The following is a 23026-nucleotide window of genomic DNA, read 5'->3' as shown; positions in this document are numbered from 1 at the left end:
TGGGGGCCCCAGGGCAACTAAATTGTGGGGGGACCCCAAAAGCCACACGGAGCCGCCCCTTCTCCCTTCCCCTAGCCACCCTGAGCCTCCCACCCGCACACTACAAGGAGCCGATTGCTCCGCCGGCGCCACTGACTTACCTCAGTGACATCGTGCGGGATCTCCTGGCAGAGCTGCTTCCTAGTCCTCTCATCAGAATCACGGACGTAATGTGTCACGTGACGCCGATGAGAGGACACGGGAGCCGCTCTGCGCTGTATGCAGTAGCACTGACTCATACAGTAACAGCAGAGCGCGGCACTGAGCCTCAGTCCGGGAACAGGTGTCATTGGACACCTGTTCTCGTCAGGGTTACACTGACCCTGTGAGGAGGCCCCTCCGTGTGTAGGGGCCCAGGGACGACCGCCCCTGTTGCTTCCCCCCCTTAATCCGGCCCTGAGGGTAAAGTAGTGATACAATGTAAAGTGATAACGGGAAATGTAATGGTCATGTGACAAGACAGGGCTCAGTAATTAGGATAATTACATTACACTGAGAAGCTATGAAGTACATATGGCCGGCCTGTACCATTGCAGGGCAGTCAGTAGCTGGTAACCCTGCTGTACATTTTATTTCTTTATACTACTGATCTATGAGAGAACACCACTATAGACTGGCTCCACGACACAACGTCTATATATTGCTTTGTTCTTACTGACCTGGCATTGGATCCTTCTTGGGCTCATTTTCCTGTTTAATCCTCGGAGTAACATCAGGAACTACATACACATCTGTGTACACAAGACAGAGAGTACACAGCTCATTATATAATGTACACTAATATAGCAGGGAAAACAGCTAATACACTGACAGCTACGTTTTATTTTTATATATGTGGTTTTGTACAAGACCTATTAATATCATCACCCAGGCTAAATCCATTAAAGTGCATCCAGGCACCTACAGGCTGCGGAGTGTACAGTAATCTCCAGACCTAGGAAGACGCCTCCACACACTATGTCCTCGGCTTGTGCGCAGAACAAAATAATATGATGTGGATTGTGCAAAGGTTCATGATCCAAATATAATGTATGTACATAGAGACATATTACCGTCTGGCGGATAATGTCCTGTGTGACACAGATCTGTATAATAAACTCTGGATAAAATAATACAAAATATCCAGACATCTTTATTGATTAGAGGTCAATGTTTGCTAACAGCACCTACCACCGTGATTGGCAGCTCACTCTTGAGATATGCAGTAGCTATGATGTTAGAGAAGGAGATCATCCTTCACGACAGGAGCCACTGATTATCAATATGAGAATGTCCTGCCCTTTCTGTATAGGGCTCTCTAAAGAGTCTGATATAGACATGGATAAGACACACTACGTCACACAGTCACCGACTGACTGTTTTTAAAATCCCAGATCTCCCGCCAGTCCTTGATTAGCCTTGACAGAGTTCATTAGCGAAACGCGTGTTGATGAGATGACCAGGTGTTGTTGCCTGAACTAATTAGAGAATGTTATGGATGGTCTATGGGACAGATACAAATAGCTGTGAGGTTCAGACACATTTCCGGGTTATTACAGTACCTAAAACCGTACTTATTTTTGATTACAAGTTTATAGGTAGAAGTGGTGTCTGGAGCAAGAGGAGGAGGCAGGACGAATATTAAATTCTAAATAGTCGATTCAATAAGCCTCGTTTCCTGTGATGTGTTATTGAAACTGCGTGACACTGCCAGTAACGGCACATCAATGATTATGTCATCCCCATCACACCACAATCTTGCAGATGTTTGTACATAATGACATTAAGACAAACACATTACTAAAACACTGGTAAGAAATGAATGGTGTCCTACCTTCCGCAGGTGCGTCACTGTTACTCTGCGCCATCCCGTGCTGGATGATGGCGCTCTGCAGCCCATTATTGTGGTTTCTGCTCTGTGCCCATCTGTCACCTTGGAAATGGAACATTCATAAATATCATCATTCCATACATGGTCACAGATCTATTCTCCAGTTACAGGGGTTGTCACATCCCGGCCCCACACATACAGGAAATAGCTATGAGAACAGGAGACCTATGGACGGCTAGCCGGGTGCTCATTGTCCCTGATATGGAGTAATCTGGCTCCTGGCTACAGGTAACAGCAGGATTCCAGGGGCGAGGGAACTCCTATTTGTTATACATGGGGTGAAGGGCTGACTAAGAGGGGCTTGTTAGAAACTGGACCATGCCTTTTACTACGTCCAGTAAGGATTCCACTGGCCAGTTACTCTACTAAATGTGCTGCAAGCTTTGCCTGTAATGTGCAGCTCTGGAGAAGTCCACAGCTAAAGACCTGTCATATATCAGCAATGTGCTGGACCAGACCATTCAGCAACTTTACTTAGTCTGACATTAAATGGATCTAAGCTAATATCTGATAAATTGCAAATCACTGAAAAATCCTCTGGGCTTCTATCCTTACTGTACCCTTAACAAAGAGGTAACCTATTACACACTCCCTCTAGATAAGCTTTATCCTCTATACCGTAACTAAATCCTCTCTGTACAATGATAGCGTTCCCGCTAAGCTGTTTTAGCGGTGCGCGGCGCCCTGCCCTCCTTCTGGAGGGCAAAAAGCACCCTGCCCTCCAGGAGGAGGGCAAAAAGCGCCCTGCCCTCACAGCCTGCGGGAACCGTTCTTACCCGCGGGACGCAGTGTCCCGCGGGTGGAGAAACATGCGGTGACCCGGTCACCGCCGGAGAATAGACGCCGGGCGCATGCGCCCGGCATCTATTCTCCCTGTCTGCAGGGCTTGGGGGCTGCACGGCGTGTCCGTAAGTGCCGGGCACGCCCCCAAGAGTGACGAAAAGGGGACGCGTCTTATAGACACACCCCGTTTTCCGATGACCACGCCCCCGCCTAGGGCGCGCGCACGGGCACGCCCTCTCTAGCTCCGGCGCCCTGCCTCCCGCCGGAGCTAGAGGGAACACTACAATGACCTGTCACACTCTACATGAAACCCTCTGACAATCTACACACATAAAGTACAGATACCCCTGGGCCTCTCTCTCCCCCTCGGTCAGTACTTGTATAGTTCTTCTAGTTTCAAAGGGGAAGATTCATTCAAGACTCTGGCGGAACTTCGCTCACTAATATAATGCAGGTTATCTGGGAAATCTCGCAAAGCTAAGAAGTACAAATGGCTGGCCTGTACCATGCAGCGCAGTCAGGGACTGGTACCCCTGCTGTACATTTTATTTCTTTATACAGATGTGTCCACATACATCTATCCTCCATGCGCTACAAGTCGCGCCACACAATGCGGGAGCTCCGTGTGCCTCGGTACTGGCTAGTTTCTTTCGTGCGATTTTTTACCTTCAAACGCGACTTATTCACACAGTGATGATAGCACAAGCAGCTCCTGCTGATTAAAATAATATGCAGCATGCCTGTGTTCTCTGTGCGTCTGCGGGTGTATCTGCATGTTACATTCTACATTAGTGTCAGTGGCTGTAACACTGTAACGTAGCATTTAGCAGTTACACCCACAGACATACAGAGAACACAGGCACGCTGCATAAAATTTTAATCAGCAGAAGCCGCTTGTGCTATCTATTCGCATCCCTGTGTGAATAAGACGCAGTTGAAGGTAAAAAGTCACACAAAAAGAGGCTCGGCGCTACCGAGTCAGGGCAGGGTATGGCGCAATTAGAAGAGCTGTTTAACGCGCAAGGAGGCTAGTTGTATGAGGACCCATATGTACTTCTGATATATAAGCAAACAGCACTATGGACTGAGGGCCCGATTCAGACCCGCTCGCTAAGCCACGGATGCACGCTATGGCCGATAGTCGCCGGTCTGCGCATGTGGAAAAGTACGCATGCGCGAACCAGTCACTCCGATCGGGAATTGTGCGCTCGTAGTACACAGACTGGACGCTACTTTGAGTGACAGAATGCGCTGTTTGTGGGTGGTAACAGGGAAAGGTGCTTGTGAACGGGGGAGTGGTGTTGCGAACGCAGGCGTGTCTGGCCGCCAAAACTGAGTTTTATGGGTGTGTATAATTAGCAAAGGTGTGTCATTGTACATGTCACTTGGTTGTATTTCAGCCTGCAGTGATCGCAGTGCTTGCGGCAGGCTATAGTCAACCTCAAGCGCTGCGATCGCATTCCGATGTTGCTCGATGTACCAATTTTTTCATGCACTTCCAGGAGATGACGTGCGCAAGTGGGCGTCATATGAATGGCTGGTGGGTGTGCTAATGCCTTGCCGTGCGATCGCCTGTCTTGTTGGGCGTGCGCTGGACTTGCATACGCATGGTGCGAGTGAATGCATCTAGCGAGAGGGTCTGAATGAGCTCCTGAGTCCACAACACAAATTCTATATTGCTTTGTTCTTACTGACCTGGCATTGGATCCCTCTTGGGCTCATTTTCCTGTTTAATCCTCGGAGTAACATCAGGAACTACATACACATCTGTGTACACAAGACAGAGAGTACACATCTCATTATATAATGTACACTAATATAGCAGGGAAAACAGCTAATACACTGACAGCTAGATGTTATTTTAATTATGTGGTTTTGTAGAATAAGTATCAATATTTCCACCCAGGCTAAATCCAGTAAAGTGCACCCAGGCACCTACACACGGCGGAGTGTACAGTAATCTCCAGATCTAGGAAGACGCCTCCACACACTATGGCCCTCATTCAGAGGCGGTTGCAAGAAGCGATCGCTCTCTCTGAATGAGGGCGGCCGCTTCTTTTTTTTATTGCGGCCTCCTGGTTGCTAGCTAAGCTGTGGGTTACCACCCACAACTTAGCGACCGACCAGGTTGATGGTCCCGATTGTCAAGACCATCGCGACCATCGGGGCTTGCGACGAGACCTTAAGGTTGGGTCTCGGCAACCGCAAGCCCCAGAGAGCTTCCTGCTCTGATCGAGCAGGAAGCTCCCCACTGACATCACTGCTGATGTCAGTGCGGCCGCCCACAAAACGACAGGCGTTCGCCTGGGAACGTCTCCGTTTGTGTAGCCACCCCTCCGCCCCGCCTACGAAACGGGCCGCGCTGTCGATCAACATCGACAGCTGGCCATTTTGTAGTGAGCTCCGGAGTTTCTCTCAGCGCTTGCGACCGGGTCTGACTGAGGTCCTATGTCCTAGGCTTGTGGGCAGAACAAAAGATGACGATGTGGATTGTGCAAAGGTTCATGATCCAAATAACATTTATGTACATAGACACATATTACCGTCTGGTGGATAATGTCCTGTGTGACACAAATCTGTATAATAAACTCTGGATAAAATAATACAAAATATCCAAACATCATTATTGATTAGAAATCAATGTTTGATAACAGCACTTAAACCAAAATATTCTCAGCGTGATTGGCAGCTCACTCTAAGAACATGCATATTAGTAGTTGTGCTATAACATTACAGCAATAGATGATAGGAGCCACTGATTATCAACATGAGAATGTCCCGCCCTTTGTGTACGGGGCTCTCTAAAGATTCTGATATAGACCTGGATAAATAGATACACTACGTCACACAGTCAACGACTGACTGTTTTTTAAAAACTCCTGCAGTCCTCGATTAGCCTTGACAGAGTTCATTAGCGAAACGCGTGTTGATGAGAGGACCAGGTGTAGTTGTCTGTCCTAATTAGAGAATGTTATGGATGGTCTATGGGACAGATACAAATAGCTGCGAGGTTCAGACACGTTTCCGGGTTAGTGGAGTAGGTAAAACCGTACTTATTATTTCTTGCAACTCTATGAGTAGAAGTGGTGTCTGGAGCAAGAGGAGGAGGCGGCTGAAGTATAAATTCTAAGGGGTCGATTCAATAAGTTTCAACTACCGTGATGTGTTATTGAAACTGCGTGAAACCGCCAGCAATGCACATCAACAACTCATCCCATCCCCATCAAGCCACAATCTTGCAGATGTTTGTATCTAAACACATTAAGACAAACACATTTCTAAAACACTGGTAAGAAATGAATGGTGTCCTACCTTCCGCAGGTGCGTCACTGTTACTCCGCGCCATCCCGTGCTGGAAGCTGGCACCCTGCAGCCCATTATTGTGGTTTCTGCTCTGTGCCCATCTGTCACCTGGGAAACAGAACATTTATAAATATCATCATTCCATGCATGGTCACAGATCTACTCTCCAGTTACATGGTTGTCACATCCCGGCCCCACACATACAGGAAATAGCTATGAGAAGAGGAGACCTATGGACGGCTAGCCGTGTGCTCATTGTCCCTGATATGAAGCAATCTGGCTCCTGGCTACAGGTAACAGCAGGATTCCAGGGGTGAGGGGACTCCCATTTGTTATACATTGGGTGAAGGGCTGATTGAGAGGGGCTTGTTAGAAACTAGACCATGCCTTTTACTAAACCCAGTACGGATTCCACTAGCGGGTTCCTATACTGAGAAATGTGCTGTAAGCTTTGCCTGCAAACGTTCAGCTCTGGAGAAGTCCACAGCTAAACACCTGTCATATATCAGCAATGTGCTGGCCCAGACCATTCAGCAACTTTACTTAGTCTGACATTAAACTGATCTGAGCTAATATCTAATTAGTTTGGTTTACATCCTTATTGTACCGTTAACAAAGAGGTTACCTATTGCACACTTCCTCTAGATAGGCTTTATCCTCTATACCGGAACTAAATTTACTCTGTACAATGACCTGTCACACTCTACATGAAACCCTGTAACAATCTACACACATAAAGTACAGATACCCCTGGACCTCTCCCCCCATGGACAGTACTTGTATAGTTCTTCTAGTCTCAAAGAGGGAGCTTAGCCACAAGGCTCAAGTAGAACCTCGCTCACTAATATAATGCAGGTTATCTGGGAAATCTTGCTAAGTCTTTCTTCCTGTAATTACCCACAATGTGCGCAGCCGCACATCACAGGTGTCGTCATGATAGAAAGTGCTATGCAGAATGCCCACCAGATTCAGTAACCCAAATCCCCCTCCTTATATAGATCAGGGCAGTAATATAACTGTACTAGACTACTTATGTCTATATTCCCTATATAACCATGATCAGGACACCAGTGACTGGATCTGTGCATTGCGGATTGTTATGAAGGGAATAAAAGTAGTGATACAATGTAAAGTGATAACGGGAAATGTAATGGTCATGTAACAGGACAGGGCTCAGTAATTAGGATAATTACATTACACTGAGAAGCTATGAAGTACATATGGCCGGCCTGTACCATTGCAGGGCAGTCAGTAGCTGGTAACCCTGCTGTACATTTTATTTCTTTATACTTCTGATCTATGAAAGAACAACACTATAGACTGGCTCCATGACACAACGTCTATATATTGCTTTGTTCTTACTGACCTGGCATTGGATCCCTCTTGGGCTCATTTTCCTGTTTAATCCTCGGAGTAACATCAGGAACTACATACACATCTGTGTACACAAGAACAGAGAGTACACATCTCATTATATAATGTACACTAATATAGCAGGGAAAACAGCTAATACACGGACAGCTAGATGTCATTTTTATATATGTGGTTTTGTACAAGACCTATTAATATCATCACCGAGGCTAAATCCATTAAAGTGCATCCAGGCACCTACAGGCTGCGGAGTGTACAGTAATCTCCAGACCTAGGAAGACGCTTCCACACACTATGTCCTAGGCTTGTGCGCAGAACAAAATAATATGATGTGGATTGTGCAAAGGTTCATGATCCAAATATAATGTATGTACATAGAGACATATTACCTGTCCTGAGTGACACAGATCTGTATAATAAAGGGCCTGATTTATTACAGGCCGCAACTGCGATTACACACGCAAGACCCGCTGCGAAAATATGCTAATGTTTGCAATCGCAATGCCGTCGAAGACCAACATAATGACGCCTACTACCTCTCACACACATCCGTAATACCTTGCAAGTCTGCGAAAACATCGGTACCATCAAGTAACATCGGAGCCTCACACACAAATTACACAAGGTCAGACCTTACTGAGAAAATGCTAACCTTCCTGTACGCAGTGAGAGCCCAGGCTGCGTATGTCCTCTCAGTGGTTACTTTATGCACGCCCCCAAATGCTAACTTCCTGTCATCACTCTGCGATGGGTCTGCGTGATCTCTGCGATCGCAGTGCCGTCTGTGTGAGTAACTGCAGCTGCGATCCGTAAAGACTCAGGCCCAAAGTCCGGATAAAATAATACAAAATATCCAGACATAATATTTAGTCATCTTTATTAATTAGAGGTGAATGCTTACTAACAGCACCAAAATATTCTCAGCGTGATTGGCAGCTCACTCTTAGGATATGATGATTGCTAATTGCGCTATGAGATTAGAGCAGGAGATGATCCTTCATGACAGGCGCAACTGAGTATCAATCAGAGAATGTCCCGCCCCCTTTCTGTACGGGCTCAGTAAAGATTCTGATACAGATCTGGATAATGAGACACATTACATCACACAGTCACCGGCTGACTGTTTTTATTTGTTTTAAACCCAGATCTCCCGCAGTCCTTGTTTAGCCTTGAAAAAGTTCATTAGCAAACCGCCAGAAGCGGCACATCGACTCGTCCCCATGACACCCCAATCTTGCAGATGTTTGTACATAAACACATTGAGACAAACACATTGTTCAAACACTGGTAAGAAATGAATGGTGTCCTACCTTCCGCAGGTGCGTCACTGTTACTCTGCGCCATCCCGTGCTGGAAGCTGGCGCTCTGCAGCCCATTATTGTGATTTCTGCTCTGTGCCCATCTGTCACCTGGGAAACAGAACATTTATAAATTTCATCATTCCATACATGGTCACAGATCTACTTTCCAGTTACAGGGTTGTCACATCCCGGCCCCACACATACAGGAAATAGCTATGAGAACAGGAGACCTATGGACGGCTAGCCGTGTGCTCATTGTCCCTGATATGAAGCAATCTGGCTCCTACAGTAGATACAGGTAACAGCAGGATTCCAGGGGTGAAGGATCATCCATTTGTTATACATGGGCTGATTTAGAGGGGCTTGTTAGAAACTGGACCATGCCTTTTACTAAGCCCAGTAAGGATTCCACTAGCGGGTTCCTATACTGAGAAATGTGCTGCAAGCTTTGCCTGTAATGTGCAGCTCTGGAGAAGTCCACAGCTAAAGACCTGTCATATATCAGCGATGTGCTGGCTGAGACCATTCAGCAACTTTACTTAGTCTGACATTAAATGGATCTAAGCTAATACAGGTATCTGATTAGCTGCAAATCACTAAATACTCCTCTGAGCTTCTATCCTTACTGTACCCTTAACAAAGAGGTCACCTATAGCACACTCCCTCTATATAGGCTTTATCCTCTATACTGTAACTAAATCCTCTCTGTACAATGACCTGTATCACTCTACATGAAACCCTTTGACAACTACACACAAAGTACAGATACCCCTGGGCCTCTCTCCCCCTCGGACAGTACTTGTATAGTTCTTCTAGTCTCAAAGGTGGAGATTCATTTAGCTGCAAAGCTCTGGCGGAACCTCACTCACTAATATAATAAGTGATATCTGGGAAATCTCACAAAGCTACTAAGTACATATGGCCGGCCTGTACCATTGCAGAGCAGTCAGTGGCTGGTAACCCTGCTGTACATTTTATTTCTTTATACTTCTGATCTATGAGAGAACAACACTATAGACTGGCTCCACGACACAACGTCTATATATTGCTTTGTTCTTACAGACCTGGCATTGGATCACTCTTGGGCTCATTTTCTTGTTTAATCCTCGGAGTAACATCAGGAACTACATAAACATCTGTGTACACAAGACAGAGAGTACACATCTCATTATAATATCATTTAATACTCCTCATTGTTCACATCTTTACTGTACCCTTAACAAAGAGGAAACCTATTGCACACTCCTTCTAGATATGCTTTAACCTTCTATACCAGTGTTGGCTAACCTTGACACTCCAGCTGTTGTGGAACTATATATCCCAGCATGCCCTGCCACAGTTTTAGCATGCCCTAATAGCAAAACTGTAGCAGTGCATGCTGGGTTATGTAGTTCCATAACAGCTGGAGTGTCAAGGTTAGCCAAAACTGTTCTATACCGTAACTAAGGGCCTGATTCATTACAGATTGTAAGTCTACGGACGCACGCACCTGGCCGGTTTGTGTTCTGCGCATGTGAGAAGCGATCGCAGTGAGCACGCAGTCCAAGTGCAAAGTGATTGACAGGAAGTGACCTTTGGGGGTAGTGACATGGGGGGGTGGTCTTTGAAATGCAGGCATATCATTGTGGTTGAACGCAGTTACATGGGCGTGCGTAAATTAGCTCCTGCGACAGCATACGCAGCCTGAGTACTCTGCAGGAAGTTTAGCAGTGTGTGAGTAAGGTCAGGTCAATCATAACTGTGCTTATGGGTTCGATGGTTTTCGATTGTACCGATGTCTTCACTGTCTTTGCGGATGTGAGTAAAAGGGAAGGGGTCAGCTTTATGTAGTGCTGGGCGTCTTGTCTTGTGCTGCGGCGGCAGTGTGATCACGTTCATTTACGTAATTTCGCAGCGGTCGTGTGTGTGCATGCTAAATCAGGCCCTATATCCACTCTGTACAATGACCTGCCACACTCTACATGAAACCCTTTGGCAATCTACACATAAAGCACAGATGCCCCTGAGCCTCTCTCTCCCCCTCGGACAGGACTTGTATAGTTCTTCTAGTCTCAAAGGGGGAGATTCATTTAGCTATAAGCCTCTGGCAGAACCTCACTCACTATAATAATGCAGTAACCTGGGAAATCTCACAAAGTCTTTCCTCCCGTAATTACCCACAATGTGCGCAGCCGCTCGTCACAGATCTCATCATGATAGAAAGTGCTATGCAGAATGCTCACCAGATTCAGAAACCCCAAACTCCCCTCCTTATATAGATCAGGGTAGTAATATAAGTGTACTAGACTACTTATGTCTATATTCCCTATATAACCATGATCAGGACACCAGTGACTGGATCTGTGCATTGCGGATTGCTATGAAGGGAATAAAAATAGTGATACAATGTAACGTGATAACGGGAAATGTAACGGTCATGTGACAGGACAGAGCTCAGTAATTAGGATAATTACATTTACACTAAGAAGCTATGAAGTACATATGGCCGGCCTGTACCATTGCAGGGCAGTCAGTGGCTGGTAACCCTGCTGTACATTATATTTCTTTATACTTCTGATCTATGAGAGAATACCACTATAGACTGGGTCTTTCGTTATATTTACAGACCTGCCACTGGATCCCTCGAGGGCTCATTTTCCTGTTTAATCCTCGGAGTAATAACTACATACACCTCTGTGTACACAAGAACAGAGAGTACAGATCTCATTATAAGATGTACACTAATATAGCCGTGTACAACAATAGCTAACACACTGACAGCTAGATATTTTATTGTTATAAATTTGAGGGTTTGTACAAGAACTATTAATATTGTAACTCAGGGCTAAATCCATTCAAAGTGCATCCAGGCACCTACACACGGAGGAATGTTTAATAATCCCCAGATCTATAATGACGCCTCCACATACTATGTCTTAGCTGTGCGGGCAGATAAAAAATCATGACATAGGCTGCGCAAAGGTTTATGATCCAATATTACATTTATGTACATAGCTACATACTAACGTCTTGATGGTATACATTCAGCATCCCGGCGGTCGGAGGCCGACGCTTACACTACCGGCACCAGAATACCGACGCCGTTCAGAATCCCGGCGCCGACTGCCAGGATGCCGAAGGTAAGTAACGGGGTTGGGGGGAGTGTTAGGTATAGGGGTTAGGCAATAGGGGGGGAGGGTTAGATGCGGGGAGGGAAGGGTTAGGTTTAGGCACTAGGGAGGGAAGTTAGGTTCAGGCACCAGGAAGGGAGGGTTAGGGTAGGGGGAGGGTTAGCATTCTGACCACCAAGTGTCGGTATGTTAACCCTGTCGGGATCCAGGCGTCGGGATTCTGACAGCTTGGATCCCAGCTGTCGGTATTACATACTGATTCCCGTCTGGATAATGTCCTAAGTGACAGAGATCTGAATAATAAACTGCAGATAAATTAAATACAAAATATCCTGACATCTTTATTGAATAGTGGTCAATGTTTACGAACAGCACAATATTCTCAATGTGATTGGCAGCTAAACATGTCAGTCTTAGGGATCAAGCCCCTCTCGCTGCCTGATCTCACTCAGGAATCGCCCTTTGGGGCTCCGTACAAAAATCCACGAGTGCAGAGGTACCGCAAGTGTGGCTTATAGCGATGTGAGGGAACCTGCGGCTAATAGGACTGACCCCTTAGAAAATATTGATTAGTTGCGCTACGACATTTGAGCAGGAGATAATCCTTCATTATAGGCGCAAGGGAGTATCAATCTGAGAATGTCCCGCCCTTTCTGTACAGGGCTCTCTGACTGTTTTAAAACCCAGATATCCCGCTGTCCTCGATTAGCCTTAAAAATGCTCATTAGTGAAACGCGTGTTGATGAGAGGACCAGGTGTTGTTACCTGTCCTAATTAGAGAATGTTATGGATGGTCTATGGGACAGATACAAATAGCTGCGAGGTGCAGATGCATTTCCAGGTTATTACAGGTTATTACAGTTTTTAAAGAATGTTCTGCAGTTTCTGTACAGACCCCTCCAAAAGATTCTGAAATAGAATTGGATAGTTAGACACACGACATCACTCATGTCGAATGGCAGCGCTTTTAAAAATATATATCTCCCGCAGTCCTCTTAGCTATGAAAAAGCTCACCAGCGAAACGCGTGTTGATGAGATGACCAGGTGTTGTTCCCTGTCCTAATTCGAGTATGCTATGGAGGGTCTATGGGACAGATTCAATTAGCTGCGAGGTACAGATGCGATGTGCGGCTGCGGAATTTCTGGGTTACTACCTTGCTTATTTTTGCTTGGAACGCTATGAGACGCAAGCTAATACCCAAATTTTCAGTTAGGATTCTAAAGTTCTGCTAAGTTTATCATCACTTATGTGTTAAATTGTTCATTACAGTAAATTGAAATTTGGGATTATCTATAATACAAGTTACATGAAACATATTAGTGCGTTTGAAGCATTTTTTTTTGGTATTCCTGGTAAAAATACATCAAGAAATGTGTTTCTCCTCCAAAGTGCAGTTGGATTGTGCAAAACACGTTCCAAGTATAGGATGAGACAATGTTTAAAAGTAAAGGGGACGTATTTAAGGACCACTAAGCTTCTAGTACAAACTGCCTTTAAATAAAAGAGCTATTGTGAGAACATTGATAAATATGTGTAAGCATTACTATGTTTTGAAATTATTAAGAGTATTTATTTGTATTGACATTGGTGGAGCAGAAGATTATCAACTATTGCTCTACGTAAGCAACCTCTTGTAATCTTCTGTATAAGGTGTCCTTCAACAGCCCTCCTGCATCACTATACTGTACAGCAGTGAATCCCCTAAAGGATTTCATACCTCTACTACGTAAGTTCCACAGTTTCCACTACTAAACCCTTAAGAACTTCTCACCTGGAGACTTGTGATCAGCCTGGAGGAGATTCCTCACAATCGCCGGTTTTCCTTCCTCCATCCTGGATACAGTTTCAAGTTTCTCAATGTCAGACTCTGTAATTTACATTTTTTCTGATTAAGGACAACACCTATAACTGACAATGAAAGTAATACCCTCCCCAAATCATACACGCCAAGCCAGCTGATGCAATAAGAATTATATTTAAATAAATAGATTGGAACTCAAGGGAATGTTTCACCCTTTGAAATATAAAGTGTATACATAAATTAAGTCTCGTCTTTGCCCTAGACAAGAGCAGTGCTCCTCACAGTAACAGTGAGTGAGAGTCTCTTGGATTATGGCTGTTATTGTTTTATGTAGTATTACTCTTCAGAGTAATCATACATAGAAACCCTCCCCAACTGTCTATGGCATTCTCCTACTTCATTATATTGTACAGCAGTGCTCCTCACAGTGACCATCGAAAAAAGCCATTCCTGACTGTCTATGAAATTTTCCTAATTAATTATATTGTATAGCAGTGTTCCTCACAGTGACAAGCGGAATAAGTTCTCCCTGACTGTCTATGGCATTCTCCCACGTCATTATATTGTACAGCAGTGCTCCTCGCTGTGATCATAGAAAGAAGCCCTCCCTGATGGTCTATGACATTCTCCTACGTCATTATATTGTACAGCAGTGCTCCTCGCAGTGACCATAGAAAGAAGCCGTCCCTGATGGTCTATGACATTCTCCTACATCATTATATTGTACAGCAGTGTTCCTCGCAGTGATCATAGAAAGAAGCCCTCCCTGATGGTCTATGACATTCTCCTACGTCATTATATTGTACAGCAGTGCTCCTCGCAGTGACCATAGAAAGAAGCCGTCCCTGACTGTCTATGAAATTCTCCTACGTCATTATATTGTACAGCAGTGCTCCTCGCAGTGACCATAGAAAGAAACCCTCCCTGACGGTCTATGACATTCTTCTACATCATTATCTTGTACAGCAGTGCTCCTTGCAGTGACCATAGAAAGAAGCCCTCCCTGACATTCTCCTACGTCATTATATTGTACAGCAATGCACCATAAAAGACCCCTTACCTATACTATCAAAGGTGTATTATTTTCAGTACTAAACAATTTATGTTTTCTCACCTGGAGACTTGCACTCGGCTGGAAGGATATTTACTACAATCGTCTGTTTTCCTTCTTCCACCCCTAATACAGTTTCAGGTTTTACTGTGAAAGTCTCTGCAAAATAGTTTCTTTCTGATTAAAAACACAACCTAAACGGTTATATCTTCCCAAATTCATACACCCAAGAAAACAAAAATACAATTAAAAAAAAAATTCAAAAAGGAGTTTTCCAATCTTAAATTTACTCTCACCTGGAGATTTGCGCTCAGCTTGGTGGAAATTCCTTACGATCACCTGGCTTCCGGTTATTCTTGGTACAGTTTCAGGTTTCACAATAACAGATTCTGTAGATAAAAATTTTTCAATTAAAAAGAGCGACTAAAAGTGACCCTGAGGGTATTATCTTCCCAAAATCAAACACGCTGTAATGTAATTTACTATTTATATATTTTTTAATTGCCACTCCCAATCCTAAACAAGTGCTTTGGTTCTCCCGCTATACTGTGAATCATTCCATTCCTCACTTGTGCAGCAGTGCTCCTCACAGTGACCATGGGTAGAAATCCTGCCTGATTTTATGACATTCTTAAACGTCACTATGTTGTACAGCAGTGGTCCTTACGGTATCCAGGGATAGAAGCCTTAACTGTCAGTCTACAACATTCTCCTACTTCACTAACTTGTGCAGCAGTGCTCCTCACAGTAACCACAGGTAGCAGCCTTTCATGATCATGTATGTATGTATGACATTCCCCTAGTTCACTGCCTTGTGCAGCAGTAATCCTCACAGTAAGAACAGGTAGAAGCCCCCCAACTGTCTTTATGACATTCTCCTATATCACTATTTTGTGCAGAAGTGCTCTTCACAGTAACCATGGGAAGAAACCCTACCTGCCCTACCCGATGTCTGTATGGCTTTCTTTTACGTCACTCTTATGCAGCAGTGTTCCTCACAGTAACCAAAGAAGCTGTAACTGACCTTCTACAACATTCTCCTTCATCACTAAGTTGTACAGCAGTGCTCCTCACAGTTACCAGGGAAAGAAGCCCTAACTGTCAGTCTATAACATTTTCCTACTTCACTATCTTCTACAGCTGTGCTCCTCACAGTAACCGTAGGAAGCCCATTCTGATGTCTGTATGGCAATCTCCTATGTCACTCTTATGCACCAATACTCCTCACAGTAATCAATGTAAGAAGTCCTAACTGACCTTCTATAACATTCTCCTACATCCCTATCCTGTGCAGAAGAGCTCCTCAGAGTAACCAGAGGAAGAAGTCCTAACTGACCATCTATAACATTCTCGTATGCCACTATCTTGTGCAGCAGTGCTCCTCACATTGTTTTTGGCAAATTGTTTTCACCACTAAACAATTTAGGGCTTCTCACCTGGAGACTTGTGCTTAGCCGAGAGGAGATTCCTTATAACAATCTTCTGTTTTCCTTCTTCCACTCCTGATACAGTTTCAGGTTTCACTTTGAAGGGCTCTGGAAAATAGTTTTCATTCTGATTAAAAACACCACTTAAACAGTCAATGACTGTAATACGAGGGTTGTCCAAAAAGTAATGCCTAAATGCTCATAACTCTAAAATAATAAGCAACATTTATTTGAAACTTTGTCAGTTTGTAGTTTAATATGTCTGCTAACTATATATGTAGTTTTGTTTAGGCAGTGCAAGAAATACCATGGAATCCAAGATGAAACAAACAGCCGTCATTTTATTTCTGGAAAAAGAAGGCTGCAGTGCTACAGAAATCCACAGAAGACTGAAAAAAGTGTATGGTGAGCGTACAAATGACTATAGCAATGTCAGAAGGTGGATGAAGCGTTTTGAATCGGGAGAATCGTCCGTGTGCGACAAACCTCTTGGTGGCAGACCATCAACTGCAGCAACAGCAGAGAACCGAAACAAAGTCGATGCCCTGATTCAGAAAGACCATCGTGTGACCATCAGAGATATCAGTGATGAACTTGAAAGTAGCCATGGCACTGTAGAAACACTAATCAATGATTTGGGATAAATGATGTGCTAAATGGGTTCCAAAGCAATTAACCGGGGATCATAAGGCCCAGAGGGTGGAAGTATGCAATGACCTTTTGACCAACTTTGAAGCCAACCCTGAGACATTTTTGGAAAATGTCATTACAGGAGATGAGACCTGGGTATTCCTTTAGGAACCAGAAACAAAGGCCCAATCAAAGAAATGGAAACACCCAACTTCACCTAGGCTAAAAAAGTTTAAATCACAGCGATCCGTAAACAAAGTCATGGCCACATTCTTCTGGGATTACCGAGGTGTTAATCTAATCGATTACTTGGAACCAAACCAATCAACAGTGATCAATACATTATTACACTTAAGAAGCTGAAAGAAGCTATTCACAAAAAAAGGTCAACAATTCCACTGTCAAATGTCATCTTACACCACAACAATGCCAGACCCCACACACTTCGATGGCAACATCTGCAGCCATTGCAATTGCAATAATGCCACATCCACCATACAGTCCTGATTTGGCCCCTTCTGACTTTCACCTGTTTGGCCCTCTCAAATACTGTCTACGTGGGTCAACATATTGAAGACATAGAGGTTTTTAAAAACGCCATATGTTCCTGGGTCAAACACCAACCACTGGAATTTTTCCAAAGTGCATTCACAGCTTGGGTTGAGAGGTGGAGAAAATGTCTGAGGGCAGATGGTGAATTTTTTGAGTAGAGTCATTCTGTTACTAAGACTTCAAAGTATTTTACTGTAAGTTTTCAAATCTGTATCTATAATAAAATTTGAGTTGTGAGCATTTAGGCATTACTTTTTGAACAACCCTCGTATCTTCCCAAATGCATAGACCCCCAAAAAAACAAGAAAAACATTTAAATAAATATTCTTTTCGGTGTAAAAATTAAAACTCAAAAGGGGTTTACCAATTTAAAATGTACTCTCACCTGGAGATTTGCGCTTGGCTTGGTGGAAATTCATTCCAATCGCCTGGTTTACGGTTATCCTTGGTACAGCTTCAGGTTTCGCAATGACAGATTCTGCAGATTAAATTTTTCCAATTAAGAACAACGCCTTAAAGTGACCATGAGGGTATTATCTTCCCAAAATCCTACACGCCGTACTGTCATTTACTATTTTAATGGGTTCTTCTCATTAAAATATATATTTTTTAACCCCCACACCCAATCCTACCGCTATATAATGAATCATTCCATTCCTCACTTGTACAGCTTTGCTCCTCACAGTAACCACAGGTAGCAGCCTTTCGTGATCCTGTCTGTGTGTATGACATTCTCCTAAGTCACTATCTTGTGCAGTGCTCCTCACAATAACCAGAGGAAGAAGTCCTAACTGAAAAGCTATAACATTCTCGTTCGTCACTATCTTGTACAGCTGTGCACACCAAAAATAAACCTCTACTTTGAAAGGTCCACTATTTTCATTAATAACTACCAATCCCTTGGACTTCTCATTTGGAAACTTGCGCTGAGTTTGGTGAAAATTCCTTACGATCGCCTGTTTTTCTTTAATCCTTGATGTAATTTCAGGTTCCCAAATTGATAGTTTCTGCAAGTTAGATTTTTTCTTTTAATTAAAAACTGACCAAATACAGAATTGGCAGCTTTTGTAATAAACGCATTTTGCATTACATTGCCTTCCATATAATAATTATGTACCACGTTCTTAGTTTACTATGTGTAATCGACCAGTGTAAGAAAAGCACTTAGCATTAAGGATCATGGGTTCAACAGCTGCACTGTTAAAAGGGAATTGGTATGATTTACCGCCGGACACATGGCCGGCGGTTCGAATCCCGACACCAGCATCCCAGCAGCAGTGAAAATCCTGATCGTCCTAAGGTAAGTATTTGCTAACCTATTCTTCCCCCTAACCCTAACCCTCCTTTAGGGGTGCCTAACCCTAACCTCCCCCCGGGGGTGCCTAACGCTAACCCCCCTTCCCTTAGCCTATACCTAACCTCCCGGGGGGGTGCCTAACCCTAAGTCCCCACGGGAACCCTAAACCTAACCCTACCCCCCCCCCAGCGGCTATCCGCGCTCCACGTCCCTTCGATCGGGATGCTGGGCGTCGGTCTCCCAGCGTATGTCTAATGACAGGCGTCGGGATTTCGACGCCTGTCTTTAGACCCTTGCCGGGATTAAACAGTCGGGAAGCCGGTGGTCGGGATTAGGTCGGCCGGCTTCCCGACTGCATACCGTTAAAAGAAACCCGCACTATCTAACCACATCACCTACACTGCTCTCAGTTGAAGCACATTAGATGAAAAACTTTGTGAAAGTATCACAAGGACATTTTACAGCTCCCGTGCCCAGAATGCTGGTGTTCGTTATCATGACTGATCAATCCAGAATAGTGAAGAGGTGACCCCAGTTGAGTGGTCAACCCTCAGCCACCAGGGGAACAAAAGACGCACCCTTGGAGACAGAGTGATGAACAGGCTGGTTAAATGATTTTGTGACTCGTGTCATTTCGATATTTGCTTCATCTGCAACTCCATCAAGTGGAACCGGGATAATTGCACCATCTCAAAGTGCGCTACCACCTCTATTTATCCATCTCCCAGCCAAGACAGACTTTACTAATTCCTGTAAAATAAAAATGTTGTCTTCAGACAAAAACATCTTCTGCTGTCAGGTGTTGAACATCAGCCGTAGGAAAACAATCCACGGGCAGGTAGGTTGGACTTTTGGCAGTTGATGATCCATCCATGAAAATTTGTAAAGACTATGAAATGTCTCACACCTTGACCAACAGCTAGTACAGGTAAGAAAGACTAGTCATCCAGTGGACCTTAGAAGAGCGGCCGTAACTGCTGCCATGATCTTTGTAAACACCCATGGTGCTGTTGGCAAGAAAAAAAATCAAAAATGGAAAGTTTGATCAGCAAATCTGAGCAGGCCTTGCATGGACACCAAAAGCTCGTACCGTACCATGCGGTTTATGACAGATCTCAGTGACTAGATCTTGAACCTGTCCAACCGAATTTGGTTGGATAGATCAGCCTGGTTTCTGTACCAAGAAGAGGTTTTGAGTAGAATGCTAACCCGTTAGGCTCTTTTAGGGACTAGAATGACTAGCCTTGAGGAAATTAAAGACTGAAAGGCTTTCTGCAGGGCAAAACATGTTTTGTGTTTGGGATTATTACCGGTGGTAAAAAGAACAGTTCTATGTACGGACATCAGGATATCTAGGATATAGCCATAATCCACAATGCATCTCACTCTGTCATTTGAGCTGAAATCGGACAGGAAGTAGATGGGCTACCTCCACAGGTGTTTCCGGTTGGGCAGAAACCTGGTTTTGCCTTTAAAATGATTGCTACTATAAAACATCGGCCAAACTCTCCAGGATCTCACAGGCTATTACATTTATCAGAAACTCTAGAACAGTTTATCAACACCACTCCTCAGGGACCACTAACGGTGCAAGTTTTCCAGATCTCATAGGTGGTGTACAGGTGTATTTATTACTGGCTGACACTCGCCCCCCACCAATATATTTTATTGTATAAAGCACTATAAACATCAACAATACACAATTCAATATACATTACAAATACATTTACATAATAGTAAATAGATATCCAAACATTGCCAAAGCTTAGAAATCTGGCAGACACATTTTAAAAGATTCACAGGTGGTGCTAATTATTTCAGATCCATGTCATCGCCTAGATATTCAGTATCGAAGCTGGATAATTGACTGAGACAAGATCAGCTTAAAATTAGATCGAAACGACACCATCTTGCGACTGGCCGCAAGATACCATTTTGAAACTGAGATCTGCAAGGCGCCATTTTGCGAATGGCCGCCCAGCGCCATTTTAGCTAAACTCACACTTAAGTACATATGGCGATGCTATAATTAGCTTCAGGCGATCGCATCTTTTCCCATACCACATACACACATTAATACACACAGTTGCGCTGTTAACATGTTGCACATTAACGAATGCATAATGCCCCGCATGCAAACGCTATTTATTAGCTTCGTGCGTACGCATATGCTCTAAGTTAACCAGAGTCTTTTCCAAAACCCCTAACACTCACACATTACACATTCACGTAAAAGGTTCCATAGCTTTAAAGTATAAGATTCAAGTTTTATCCATTTGTTACAAATGCTGTGAGAAATAAAGGCTATTTTGGTATCTAAGGTTTAATACGTGATAAGTAACCCGTGTTTGGTATTATACTGATCTGCACTTTCTCAACAGCTTTCCGGTATCATCGGTGTGAAGATCGCAACATGCATTCTCAACTTATGGACCGTAGAGACTTAAAGCACCAAAATGTACATTGTACAGCCAACAGCCTAGATTTGCATGACGCGGGGAAAAGGAGATAACCAGCTGTCGGAGGCTGGTCTGTTTCCATTTGAAACAACCTGTTAAATGTCCTGTAACAAACGCACCGTGATGGGGAACCAATGGGATCAGCAACAAACCTCTCTATTGTGTTGTCTGTTTCTGTAAGGGTATAAATGTGTGTGTTGTGACTCCAGTCTGGAGTCTTCTTGCTGATTGCTGATTGACGGAGGTTTCTTGCTGATGCCGGTATCTGGTCCAGAGCGCGTACGTATGTATAACTGTATTGTGGGTCTGTATAATTCTTTCCGCTAAATTGTACTTAGATCACAGCGTGTAACTGACTGTACTTTACTTGAATAATACTTTGTGCTTTGGAAACACATGTTCAAGGTCTAAAGTCTTTATTTTACTGTATGATTGCGTACGCAAATAGCGTCTATTTTAGAGGTTTATAGGCAGGTTTTAGAAGGTATAGGATAGGTAGGAGCGTATAGAGGTTCAAATCCAGTATCCTTAGTTGGGGGCTCGTAGAGTGAGGTCACTTACCTATTCACACGATAAACATACGGTTATCGATATCTCACCAAACGGTGGATAGTGGCCACACGCAGTTTTACCTGCAATCACTCGGTGCTGAGAGATCGCTATCCGTTATCGTGTGAGTCAGGGTACGCTGACTAGAATCCAGGGACAAGAAAGGAAACAGTTTGCTTTCCTTTGTTGATAGAATTTCACGCTAAAAAGGGATGCCGCACTATTGCGCACGCGGCTGAGTCGCATTTTTGAGCGCGTAATAGACGCACTTTTGCATACGCAGCTAACATTAAGTCATACGGTTGTGTAGTAGTCGCATTATTGTGTATGCAACTAGTCGCACAATAGCGTATACGTACTTCCGGTTGTGCTGCCACGTGTTTAAACAAAGCCGTTAAGGTTACATTATCAATTGTTGCCAATAACTGGGTTAACGTGTATTTTTCTGCGCAGGAAAAAGTGTGCAACTGTGAATACTTGTTTAGGGTGTAACATGGGACCTAAATGTTAAGGGTATCGTAGGACCCTTAAGCGCTAGGCGCAGGAAGTTGGCCTAGTGACTCGGTAGCAGCTTACAGTTTACTTTACACAAAGCAGGTGTATGGGTTGTTATTTTTGTTAGGGTTCGGCTCCCAGCGTGATTATAGTGTTCAGTAATCAATGTATGTGATCTGTTAGGCTTATTTGAACGCTTTAATTGAACCGCATAATTTTGGTTAGATTATGATTGTGAACTAGTGAAAGGGTGGACGAAATCAACTGGAAAACAAAGGGTACTTTGCTGCACCCAAACGTAGTCAAAAAGGGATTTCTGCGTGGGAGCAGCTTTTCTCCCATAGGTGAGTGGAGGCGTCTAGAGGTCCTCCGTAGGGTTCGTGGATACTCCCTTTTTCAAAGGCGTCCGCAGGTAAGTGAAAGTATCTTGATTGTCTTTCACCAGTTTAAATCTTTATTGAAAAACGTAGGAGTTGTCTCAAGATGGGAGCCACGCAAACAGTAGAGATGTTAGACAATGATGTGCTGCTGATGGAAGCGCCGCTTGGATTGGCCCGTCGTATTATGCATACTAAGTACGGTGCTTATGCAATAAGGTATTGTGATGTATGGTATAAGATAACGATGAAGAGTTTTAGGCCGTTTCCCAGAATTGGTAGTTTTGATAAAGATGTATTGAGTAATGTCTGGAACACATCAGTCTGATGCGCTCTAAAGTTAAAAAGGTAAAACATAACGAATGTTTAAAATTGTGGCAGCATGAAGGGGATGCGTGGCTTAAAAATGTGCAAGCGACGCAAACTAGCATTGCGAACGCATTGCCAGAAAATGCACCTGCGGCACTAAATTGCAATGCGTGCGAGCCGCAAAATGGTGCGCACGTGCGGCAAGGTATCGTTGCGGGAGGTATTGCCAGTAGTTCACGCGCACCACCACCACCTTATGTGGATGGGGGTGCAGGTACAGTTATTGAAAAAACCCATAAA

At 44.0% G+C, this 23026-nt stretch overlaps 1 protein-coding gene across 4 annotated transcripts in view; it reads right to left on the bottom strand.

The window, feature by feature from the left end:
- LOC148506525 (uncharacterized) overlaps positions 1-23026 on the bottom strand; it is a 79393-nt gene that overhangs the window by 32018 nt on the left and 24349 nt on the right. For 3 of the 4 annotated variants that reach the window (XM_088446652.1, XM_088446654.1, XM_088446653.1), the window contains 13 exons: positions 17626-17718; positions 16068-16166; positions 14928-15020; positions 14695-14790; positions 13551-13646; positions 11275-11340; positions 9732-9803; positions 8677-8775; positions 7362-7433; positions 6005-6103; positions 4388-4459; positions 1853-1951; positions 699-770 (listed from right to left, as the gene is read on the bottom strand). In XM_088446652.1, coding sequence (XP_088302778.1) covers positions 699-770; positions 1853-1951; positions 4388-4459; positions 6005-6103; positions 7362-7433; positions 8677-8775; positions 9732-9803; positions 11275-11340; positions 13551-13646; positions 14695-14790; positions 14928-15020; positions 16068-16166; positions 17626-17659 — 1069 coding nt within the window. In that variant the 5' untranslated portion in view covers positions 17660-17718. The remainder of the gene's footprint in view (positions 1-698; positions 771-1852; positions 1952-4387; positions 4460-6004; positions 6104-7361; positions 7434-8676; positions 8776-9731; positions 9804-11274; positions 11341-13550; positions 13647-14694; positions 14791-14927; positions 15021-16067; positions 16167-17625; positions 17719-23026) is intronic. The other variant, XM_088446655.1, reaches the window with a different exon arrangement.

The sequence above is a fragment of the Taudactylus pleione genome, unplaced genomic scaffold (genome assembly GCF_031769625.1).
Source record: "Taudactylus pleione unplaced genomic scaffold, aTauple2 ptg000400l, whole genome shotgun sequence".
NCBI classification, from domain to species: Eukaryota; Metazoa; Chordata; class Amphibia; order Anura; family Myobatrachidae; genus Taudactylus; species Taudactylus pleione.
This window is presented reverse-complemented; position numbering and strand designations above follow the sequence as displayed.